This window comes from Blennius ocellaris, assembly GCF_963422515.1.
Source record: "Blennius ocellaris genome assembly, chromosome: 11".
NCBI lineage: Eukaryota > Metazoa > Chordata > Actinopteri > Blenniiformes > Blenniidae > Blennius > Blennius ocellaris.
The window spans coordinates 22,576,066-22,588,454 of record NC_137660.1 but is presented as its reverse complement, the minus strand read 5'-3'; the positions used below and the strand labels follow the sequence as shown (position 1 = coordinate 22,588,454).

Sequence of the window (12,389 nt, the reverse complement as noted above, 5' to 3'; positions counted from 1 at the left end):
GAGACGCTAATTAAAAGGCAGAGAATATGCATGAAGCAGCACAGGCAGTTTAGGGATACATTATCAAAAAGACTGTTGGGCCTTTGAACATGCAGTTAGAAATATTCAACCCCTGGCAGAGCAGAGGAAGTTACTGTGGAAAGTCTATTAGACTTGTGAAAGAAAAGCAAAAAAAAAATACACAAAGTTTATATCTATTCACACTAGTCCCACTTCTTTGGGTTCGCTATATCCAACGCGACAGCAAAAGCAGCATCAGAGGAGACAGTAGCATAAGACGTTGGAGCGAGCCCCCCACATGATTGGCACCACCTCGTAGAGACTCCTGGTTGATCCCCTCCTGGCTTGGGGAGCCGTGGGGCGGGATGGACGACACCGCGTGGCGGTTAGAGCACATGTCGTAAAGGTTTCCGGAGAACTGCATCTTCTTGGATTCCTGGCGGAGAGACTCCCAGACAGTGGCCGCTTCCTCCGGACAGCCGGCCATCGCCACGTTGGCACAGTCGTGAAACTCGTCCCATGACCTGGAAGATGTTCAAACAAAATCCTTTTCAATGATTTGTCAAGTTTGGCAATATTTCTTTTTACACTGAAACAAGAAGCTACATAGTTATATTCCATTATTTAATAATGAATGAAAGACTGTGTGTAGAATTTTCTTGCCACATCAGCAGTCTCAAGGTCCTTTACATGATCCATCTCTCTCACACACACACACACACACACACACACACACACACACACACACACACACACACACACACACACACACACACACACACACACACACACACACACACACACACACGGTCAATGGTAAATGCAGCCATTCAAGGTTATTGCATATCACTGGAAGCTTTCCCAAAGACAATTCACAGAGCAGAATGAATCCAAATCCCCAACCAATGGAAGACAACCCACTTTACTAATTGAAACACTACAATTTATTTATTTATCACATTTTGGCCATGAACTGTACAATTCAGTTAAGTTACCTTTATTGTCCCTTCTGGAAAAATCCTTTCTCTGCACATCTGACCTCCGATCCTGAGACTGCTAAGCCACCACTACTCCATTAATATTTTAAACAATTGCCAGTTACAATTTGTGTTCCCTTGTACAAATGAATGGGATGCAAGTCAAACTATTTTGTCACAGATGCATTTCTGTGTCAGTAAAGCAAAGTTAAGTAAGATTTCTGGGATATCAAAGATGGCGTCACGGCAGCTCCAGCAAAAATAGTGACATTTGACCGATTCAGCACAAAAAAAGGCCAGCATTTCTCAAAGAAGGAGTATTCGAGCCACTAGAATAGTCTTAAATGTTGCGAAACTAATCGTTAATCGTTTTTCTGGTCCGAATCAAGATCTCGCAAGATCGAGTGAACAAACGGGATCTTGGTTTGGGAATTTTGGGGCATTACTGTGACGCTAAAATGTCAACAAACCCGCGGGAACCTTTGTGAAATACAAATGCTGGAAATACAAGTTTGTCTGAGTGTAAAGATGAATATTCTTCAGAAAGGTATTGGCAACGTATTAGAGATGTACATCAACGACTAAAACTGGCTCCTAAATTTGAGATTTTTCCATGTGAATTCTGGTAAAGGAGTTTTAAGAAGTTGCCAGATTTTGCAGTCTTTAAAATGTGATTCAGCCAATAAAATGAGATTTGTGGTTAAAACAAGTACACTTGCAACCGTGCCAATTAATAAAAGATAGGATAAATGAAAGAAAAATACACTCCAATAAATATATAACTGTAAATTAATAGCTAGTACATATTTGGCCTTGGGTGGTTGCATCCCTGCCTCAAGCTCCAATAGCTCCCTATTAAAGTTTCACACCATCAACATCACTTGTTATAAACTCTTTAGCATTCTACATCACCAGCTGAACTATGAGAAAAATGTCATTTAGGTAATGAAAATCTGATATATATTCCTTCAAATTGTGACAGTAACATTATTCACACCTGCACACAACCTTGTATAAGTAATCTAAATCTTTTTTTTCCTTCATTTTATTAACATGCTAATCAAATTTAACAAACTCAGCAATTAAAGGTGGGATTTCTTTCCAATCAAATCCTGCTTTGCTTCATTTGTATTTGAGAAACATCCGAAGGTCAGTCACACGTTGACGACACAGAATCCGATCCCGTCATTCCGGTCATTGTTCCTGCTTGTCGCTCGGATGATTTAACTAGCTTAGATCCAAACAGGCAGTTCTGAAAATAGCTGATGAAGATGCGGTGACAGTGAGGCATTAGTCCTTTCACTCAGTAAATCAGACTCAATCTGTTTGCTTGCTCCCTTGACTTCCTTTGGTTGTTGCCAAGAGACCATCTGCTGATCTTCACTTCGCTAAGGAGCAAAGGTCACCCTGTGGGTTCGACTGAAATGTGGAAAAACCTTCATTAGTCCAGAGAATGGAGCCGGTTGTTTGTTGAACCACCACTGTGTTGTATCTCTCAGCAAGGCAGACATTTCAAAAGCTTTCTCAGACCTATTGACAAAAGAAAAATGAGCTCTATAGAGTGGGAGCGATAGGTGAGGAAGAGGAGACATGAAAAAGCAGTCGTGACACAAAGAGCTCGGGTAAAAAGAGTTATTATTCGGAAATAAACTTGATTCCAATAACCTTCAAGCACCATATACACAGCCGAGTCTGTCAAACTGTAATTGGCTGCTAATTCTTCCTCTCATCACGAAAGTGTTGGCTAAATTGTCTCAGAGGAGCGTTAACTAGGAGAGGCGAAGATGGAAAGCTGGAGGGAAAGCCTAAAGCAGATGACTCTGCACTAAATCTGACACAGAAACAAGGAAAACCCCCAGAACTCCAGGTCTGTTCATCTGCACACACACACTGTATACATTGGCATCAAACCTGGGGGAGAGATGAGGTTTTAACATCCTCAAAAGAGGTCAAAGTGCAAAAACACCAAAAAAATAAGCAACTGATGTCAATGTGTGTGTGTGTGTGCATTGGACCACAAAGCAGAGGAAGATAATGAGGTCCCCAGAAAAAGCCTAGAAATCCAGGGAAATATGCAAACCACTAAACATAGAAACTGATTTCACCCACATCACTGTTTTTCCGCTGCTTTAATACCCCCCAAATGCATTACATGGCCACATTCACACACACTAATGGAGACAGGTGCCTTGCAAAAAGCACTAAACCTCCATTCAGCATAAGGAGCACTGGATGCCTTTATAAACGGAACAGCAAAACCCACCATTACTACTGTATTTAACTTACCAAACGAGCAAAGAATAGTTAGACAGCAGAATTATTTGACCAAGGCAAGTTATACTCAAGTGTGACTTATTATACATATAATATGATCATATGATCACTCCAGCTGATGGTACAGCAGGACAGAAATGTAAAGATTAAAAAGATGATCAAACAAGGGACCAGGAGGCTGAAATGAACAACAGTACATTGTCCAAGGCAGAGGACATGAAAAACTACAGATATAAACAGATAAATAACTTATACTCTCTCCATTTTCTTTAAAAGAACAAGCAAGAAAAATAAATTAGATTAAAAAAAATGTAAATTGATGTGAGGTTTCCCACCATATAAAGCTGTGCTCATTACAAGGTGTTATTCGAAGATGCTTTCGTTTCTTGTCAGATAATGGACGTCTTGTTTATCATCAGCCATTTTCTTCGTTAGAATCAAATCCTGCACTACATTAAACAGAATATCCCCTGACTCAACATAAAGCCTGAAAACTGAGTCCACAAGTTCAAAACAGCTCCTCAGGCTCACAGTTCACGCAAAGGTGTCTTATTACTTTAACAGTTCATGTTGCCCTGATTGACAGCGGCTCTGATTGAAGTGGACATGGACGGCATCTACCTTAAGGAAGTGTCTTTTCATAGTCCCTTTTCAGTTGCCCTGCAGTAAACTGTGCTAACAAAATATATATTATATTATTAAAATTTGAGGGAGCTCAGCACAGGCAGCAAATGTACATCATTAGTTTATTTAATTTGTTGAAGTACAGGCAGCGATTGACTCTAGTGAGAGTGAAGGCGAAATAAAGAGGTAGGCTTCTGAAGAATATTACTACGAGCATCTCGCTTCTTTGAGCCGACAGCTTCAAACATTTTTGTCAAAGGTCATAAATGGGGAAAGTGTTGCAGCGTGGACTTCACTTTGGACCCCCTTTCCAGCAGATTCACTTCCAGCCACAAGCTCTCCGTGCTATGATGTACATATAGACACAATATCCAACAATTCTTCCATGATCAGGTTTACCCTCCCTTGTATGCATGTATGTAATGTACCAATTAGTGTAGCTTTCACCTGTTCTTGGCTTTTTACATTTTACAGTATATTGCAATCAAATACTTCAACAGATGAAACATATTTGTGGAAAATGATTTTTTTTTTTCTTTTCCTCTCTGCTTTCTCACTCAAGCTACTGTTGTGGGTCTGGCAGACCTTTGACCATGTTGTGTGACTAATCTTAAACCCACCAACTTTTCTAAAAATTAACTTTGAGACCCCTTTTAACAAAACAAAAAACAAAAAAAAATCACAAGTCTCCACTAATGACCAAACTCAGCCACAACCTCTCTGGTCCTCTTCCTCATCCCAAAGAGATTTAAGAAGGCAGTCAATCAGTCTCTGATGCGGAACAGCTGTCACACAATGAGCTGGCTGGTGTCTTATCAGCCAATCAGGTTTGGGTGACGCCCACAGGAACTGGTCAAACCTTTTACACAGCTGACAACAATTAAACACAGGCGGAGGGGAACCTGCTGAGGGCAGAGCCCATAACGCCACATCCTTGTGTTTGTCATGTTATTGCCATTTGTGTGTATCATTCTGTTTTAATTTGTGGAAACTCTTTTTACTTGTCATTCCCAATGATGAGTACATTAGTCATTTTTTTCACACTTTACTGGCAGAGAATTTGCTTTGTATTGATATTTCACAGACATTTTTTGACGATATAAAATGTACTATTCTATTAATGTGATTATTGTTAATTACTGTTTACAATTACTGCTATTTTTACCATCATCCACTCATACAGCTTTGCCAGAGAACTCCTTTATCTCATTTTATTATGTAAATGAACAGTGCAATAATCTGCCCAATGCGTCATATCACCTTGAGGCTCATGACACTATCATGTACTGTTCATCTTCATCCCTGATTCAGGCTTTTGAGTGTTTTTTACAATCTACTATCAATATTGTCCAAGCTGCACAATTTGAAGCTTGTCTTGAATGCAGAGAAAATAAAGGTGACAGTCTTTGCTTATTGTAAATGACCAGACAGCATTCCAGGAATAACCATCACTCAAGGTAAACCAATAGAATGCGTCAGTAGTTACAAGTATCTTGGTTTTGTTCTTTATTCACTGCTTTCCTTTAAAGAGCTCATTGCAATTGTAGTTGTAACCCATTCTTCACTTACATGTTCCTCGTATTCCGACTGAACTGGGGAAGCAAGCATATAGTTATAGTTTCTCTTCAGTGTTTGTGTTTTTACACTTAATGAATATGCCTTAAAATTTTACTGCACTTTCTTCTAATTTGCCTTAAAACCTGCATTTTATCTTTTAAATTTTGTCTACGGAAATCGGCACCATCGCACTTCAACTATTGTTTTCTGTCAATTCTGTCAAATCAGATTTATACGTTTTAATATGTGATGTGTGCTGCTGCAGGTTCACCCTTATAAAAAAAAGATCTTGATCTCAATGAGTTATATTTTCATGGTTAAATAAAGGTTTAATGAAAATGAAATGAAATGGAGGATTTTTTTAACTATAAGTTGTGAAATATGAGACCTTGGTCAGTTTTGTCCTTTTTGAAACATTTACACATGGCATTTATGCATTTTTATTTATATTGATTTAAAATGGTGCAAGACTAATAGTAAATCATAAAAACAGCACGGGAGTTCCCCGTATAGACTTCAGTTTGATCATTTCATGTGACATTTCTGTATTAAATAATTAAAAATGTAAACTAACCAGTGATCCGGAGAGCAGTTCATGTCAAAGGCTCCACAGTTGAAGGACACTGAATTCTAAATTATGTGATGTTTGGATCACTTAAAAAGGAAAACCATAAAGAAATAACCCCAATGAATATTAATGAAGGATAGCCTTACTTCACCATACACGCTGTAGCACTTTGCAAAACTTTTACCAACAAACTCTGCCCTGGTGCAGTGGCAGCCGTCTCAGAAGCAGAAAGAACAATGGTCTTGCTTTGTAGCACTGGAGTTGCAGCAGAAAGCATTTTCTGCATTGCTGCAGATTTAAACATCAATAACGACACAGCAGATGACTCCTTATTCTTCTCACACCTGTGTAACTCACACGAGTACTCTTACTCTACAGTGACACTACAGCACATTATTGTGCTCATACACACTATTTCCCTTGAGGATTTTATGCTTTTACACATTTTCCCATTTAACGTGGTCTCATGAAGACCAGTTCAATTCATTGCTCCGAGGGTAAGAGACGGGCCAGGTTACAGAGAAAATATGAATCTGAAATGTAATTCAATCTTGCAGAGTACTTTATTGGCTCTTAATATTGCCTTAACTTGTCAGCACACCGTTACAACTGTCTTTTAAAAGTATGATGAACAGATAATGGTTTTGATTTATTACTGTTACTATTACTTATCACTGGTACTAAACAACTGGTGAGCAGGATAAAATTATAGTTTTTATTACTATTATCGTCATATTATTACTAATAGTAATTAAGAGAATTACTATTAGTATTAAATGTAAAGTGAGCACGAGAAGTACCACAATATCTGCTGTAAACATAGAAATGACAATTTTTTAAAGAAAGGTTGAGAGATGTAACAACAGAAGCAAGAACAAACCAATCAAAACTACCAAAGCCCACATGACCTCATATTTTCAAATATAGGTCTATTTAAAAGTATGTTAATATGTGTTGACACAATAATGTTTTAATATGTCAATTTCTTCTCTATTGACCAGTTGAATGAAGCGTCTTAAAGTGAAGTTAACTAAGTAAGTGCGTGTTTTGCCTACATTGTGGGGTGCTGTGTCTTTTATATTGCTCACAATACAGGGACTTCTCATAACTGTGGATCAAAGAGGAAACCATTGTGTTGTAGTTTAATTTAGATCACATTAGAATGAGACAACCTGTCCACTCAGGGGAAATTTCAATGAATTTGAAGGAAATGAATGTACATTAATGGCGTGTGTGTGTGTGTGTGTGTGTGTGTGTGTGTGTGTGTGTGTGTGTGTGTGTGTGTGTGTGTGTGTGTGTGTGTGTGTGTGTGTGTGTGTGTGTGTGTGTGTGTGTACTGGCTTTTGTCCAGGACTTAAACACTCCAGAGATACACTTTCCACAAATATGGCTGCAGGAGGAGAACGACTGCTCTCCGGCTGTACTGGGAGGAGCAGCTGATAAATGAGTAGCGGGGGTGAGGGGGGTGAGGAGGGTGTGGGGGAGCAGCATCTGGCCATCATCTGTATACCTGAGGGTGTGTGTGTGTGTGTGAGTGAGTGAGTGAAGGGGGGGCGCATGGGCAATAACAAGAGTATGACAAAGTGGGGAGAGGAGGCGTCATGTGCAGCAGCTTTTCAGTGAGTGCAGGTCTCATTTTTATGTGTGTGTGTGTGTGTGTGTGTGCGTGTAGATCTTTGCACACAGTCACAGGTGGTGCAGAGACAGCAGAAACACGGTGAGGACACTGACAGACAAGCAGCTGTTTTCACAATAATAAAACCTTCAGGGACGACGTCTGTTCTGCTGCTAACGTGCTGCTGCTGCTGCTGCTGCTGCTGACATCCGAAACTCCCCAAACCTCGATACCGAGCTCTGATTATGTGTTGCAGTTTATTTGTTTCTCTCGTCCTCTCTCTCAATATGTCCAAAATGAGGGATTTCACAGAGCTTCATGGATTTGTGGCACAGGATACAATCTCTGACGAGCCGTATATAACACACTGAACTTCACAATGCTGTTTCAATAGATTTCAGGAAATCGAGGAGTGAGATATTAAAGAACACAAGCGACAAAGAAAAAGGTACAGGTTGTTCAAATCCAGTAAAACAGGCTGTACCCTCAAAATACATTGAAAAAGAGCAGCGTGGATACATTTTAGAGGTCAGATGGAAGGTCACAGGACAATTTTATCTGATAATTGTCACTAAAAAGTGGCCCTGCTTTATTATTTATTATTACTGACCAATAACACCAAGTGCATGTAGAAACAGACAAATGATGGACGGATGAAAATTAACCACGGATATCTTTGATACATGTAATTTGAGTTGAAGTCAGAGTCAATACAGCAGTAATCATGCAACATAACAAGAAATGTATTTATTTGTAAAGAACATCTCTGCAAACAAGTTTGTTTTTTTAATAATATCTTTTAGATTTTTCTGTGTCAGACTGTTCTAATGGGAATTCAGATTAAAAGTGAAGGACAGAAACTGCACACTGCAGCTGAAAGGTTTTTATTTGACCTCGGGCAAGAGGTTCTGGTCCTTGAGATGTTGGAATAATAGATGAAGGAACAGTTTTTATCCGCGGGCCATCAGTTCCCCGAACCCCTGCATGATAATTGGACAAACTCAATAATCGTTATCGTAAAATATTAGCCAATGAAGTCCAACACTACCTGAGCTTGTTGTAGCATTGTAGCATATTTATCTCGTTTTACTTCATTGGAATTTTTGGTTAAGAGTTATATTTTTCTTCATAGTTTTCTGCATATTTCACTTTTCACTGTATAATTGTACATATCTTATATCTGATGCTTTATCCACACACTATCGCTTTCTATTTTATTTCTTTTCCAATTTCTAGTTAAATATATTTTATATGTTTATTTTAAAACTAACTGTTTTTGCACTGTTCAGTGGAGTCATATCTGTCATGCATTGTGTATTATGACAATAATGGCATTAATCAATTCATACATGAATTATTTAATTAATTTGTTGTCCGTTGAATCATCATGAGACAGATGTCAAGTAGTTCAATGGAAAATTAACTGTGAATAAATGTAGAAATGTCAAAATTGACATGACAACGTCTCTGTATCCTGGACAAACACCACATATATCAGTGTTAATTATGATTATTCAATCAATCCATCATTGGTGCAGCCATCTTTTGTCTTGATTATCCACATGTTGGACCCCAGCTCAAGTCCTGGTTGGTCAAAATAAGACATCATAATTGTAATTTTCCAAGAAATAGAAAGATACCAACCACTTGTTCTAACATGTTCGAGGTGTTATTTGATTTAAGAGCTCTATAATATTTGTATTCTTGCATTTATTGGCAATATTTACTCCTTTAAACATAATGTTTAATCAGAATTAATGGAAAAATGCTGAAAGAGTTCAAGGCAAGAAAATAACAGACCAGTATTCTTTTGACAGATTGGATGACAACAGCAGAAATCAAAGTGTTTGTGAAGCTTTGCAAGAGTTCCGCTTTTGCCATGAACTAACTTTCAGGTGACATTCAACAAAACCTTCATTCATTATTATATATTTTTTTTTGACAGAAGAGGAACACTCACAACACAGGTGACTAAATCGTCATTCATGCAGCTTAAAAAAAACAAATCTTTATTTTTTTGACATCATGCAGAAGCAATGTGACTATTCTGTCCAAACCTGATATATTAAAAGGGTTCAAAATAACAAAAACTGTCTCAGCTTGAGATGAATGAGCAGAAAAGTAGGAAAGGAATGAAAAGAATCCAGTTATTCTTGGGAAGAGCTTGACAAAGCTTTCATAATAAAACCAACACACTTCAGCTGCGGTGGCCTTCATCAGGGTAACAGGGTCGACGTGCTTCAACAAGGCTTCCTTCACCTTGTTGAAGAACAGAAAAATTCACTCGATTTTCTTTCACTTGCACACAGCTTGATCTATATTTTGCCACTGCGTTATCTGAGCATTTCAAGGTTTAAGCGGTATTCACCTATTTTTAAATGCATGATGTGGTGTAATTGAAGTGGAGTTTATGAGCAGATGTTATTTGTCCGTAATCACGCTCCCTCATCTAAATATCTACCGTCTTGTCACTTTAAATCACTCTTAAATCTGTGTGATAACCAGGGAGGGATGCCGAACCTGGGAATATCACGGCCTCTTTGTTTAGCAGCAGTTTCCCTTCTAACTGTTGCATCCGAAATAATCTGTAAGAGCTGAAAGTGACTTTAAACTGTGGCAGAAAGCGGAATACAGAGATGCAATTAAAGCATGAAGAGCCTTATCTGAATCCGTGGAGAGTTGGAATATAAGAGCAAATGGAAATGCTGTGGTGAAAGAAGACTGAGTGAAAGAAAACTCAACCTTGTGAAAGAGAGAGTTTACTGATGACACCTCTTTTATAGCGCTCGGCAGATTCCTGCTTTTGTTTGTGTGACTGTATCTAAAGGCTACATTTTTAACCTTGGTCCTTTTAATACTTTACAAAATACTTCAGTTAAAAAAAGGACCGAATGAGGTGTTTTCTCAGCGCTGAGTTATGACTACATCCTGTCTTTTAACTGAAATTGCTCTCAAAACCCGTTTTTTTTTTTTTTTTTTAACTGATTGGGATCATGTGTGCTCCAACAGCTCTTTGATATAGCTGGCATATTATATGCTTTTTTTCACCTGTTTCACTCTTAAGACTATTTATGCTCTGCATTAACCTAACACCTTGATGTTGATGATGTTTTACATCACTATGAGAAGGGGGATTCTTCTATTTATTACAAGTGCAGCGTTTTTACATATTTTATGCAATCAAAAGAGCTTGTTCATCCAAATCAATGGTGACCTAAGATTGGGAGACATAAGTTGAAATTTATTTACATTTCAACCCACTTCCCTGAAAGACCTTATAAAGGTGTTCAACAGGCTCTTATCACAAAAGTCTACATTCAGTGAGGGTAGAAAGTGAAAGTTGACAGTGTTATAGCCTGAATATGGTTGATGCTAAATACACAGACAGAAAGATAGAGCCTTCTGTTAACATTCTATGTTCATCACCTGTGTTATTTGGTGTGTCAATGATTTTTAGTAATACCACTGGTGACCTGTGGGGGCAGTGTTGAAAACAAAAGTTCTAAACTAAAATATAAATATCTTTATTAGCAAGATTGAAAACATAAGACAACAACGTATCCCTCCAGATCAAAGTGTATATACAACTAGGGAAATGAATATTTATTTTAGTCGTTTTTAGCCTGTTTGGGGTATTTATTTATGTATTCTTAGGAACGTTGTCATACATGAAACCAAAAATGTTCAGTGCCCTCTACTGGATGTATTCATTAACAATAATGCCAATGGAAATAGAATAGAATAGAATAGAATATTACTGAAATGAATAATTCCAGTGGGAAACATTTTAGGACATGACAACATTTGAAACACGTCCCAATTTATGTGCATAAAGGAAGAATATTCGGACCTTTATCTTCTTACAAGATAAGTTCAAAGTTTTCAGAGGCTTTAGGTGAGATCTCGTGAAAGTGAGATTCAGGTTAGTCGCTCTAATGGCCATGTAATTCATTCCTGAGTCAGTCTTATTGACACTAAGATGGTAAGATCTCTATAAAGCAGAGACCTTTCTCCTTTTTTCTTTGGGTTTGCAAGCCAGCACATTTCATGAAAGTGTTGACTTTGAGGTGGGCACAGTCGCTTCGCATCACCGGGGTTCAGATCTGGCCTCAGGGGTGCACTCCTTCTGTAAGGTTTAAACCAGGTTATTTAAAATGGATTTTAAAACATCATTCACTCCTTCTATACCGCTCTGCTCAGCTTATGCCAAATCTCCTAAGATCCCACACACAGTGGGAAATGACAAAGGAACGAAGGGATGCTTTCATTAAATGAAACAAATGGAGGGTAAACCCTGAATTATTTTAATAAAATGCACATTGTGAGAACCAAATTGAAAATGGAACATTGTACAATGTAATATTATAAAATATGTTTCAATGCAAACAGTTATAGACTATACATAAAGACTGATTTAATATTTCATGTAGCCAAGGAGTGTTAACAAATTAATACCTGGTGTGAGATAAACTATGTGCAGTGTGGGCACCTGGTTTATTTAATAATCAAAGGTAATTTTTTCATTTATCCTGCAATTAACAAACCATCCTCACAGCTTATTTGTACAAAATTAAAACTTTATCAACTTGTACAATGTGTGATAATGCGTTAATGTTTGATTATATACTGACAGCCTCTTTAAATCTGAACCTACCGTCCACTTTCTTAAGCTTCAAAAGGTTACTCTTCAATTCTGCTGAGAATTATCTCTGAATATGTTTAGCTCCAAATATTTTCTTTTTACCTCACCTATCCGGGATCCACAGTGAATGAT

The 12,389-nt window shown here is 38.0% G+C and overlaps 1 protein-coding gene across 1 annotated transcript in view; it reads right to left on the bottom strand.

The window, feature by feature from the left end:
* Nucleotides 1-226: 226 nt before the first annotated feature.
* The window catches only part of nrn1la (neuritin 1-like a), a gene marked incomplete at both ends in the record, with an annotated part of 78,987 nt that continues 66,824 nt past the window's right edge, over nucleotides 227-12,389 (bottom strand). The window contains one exon of the mRNA XM_080505489.1: nucleotides 227-524. Coding sequence (XP_080361615.1) covers nucleotides 227-524 — 298 coding nt within the window. The remainder of the gene's footprint in view (nucleotides 525-12,389) is intronic.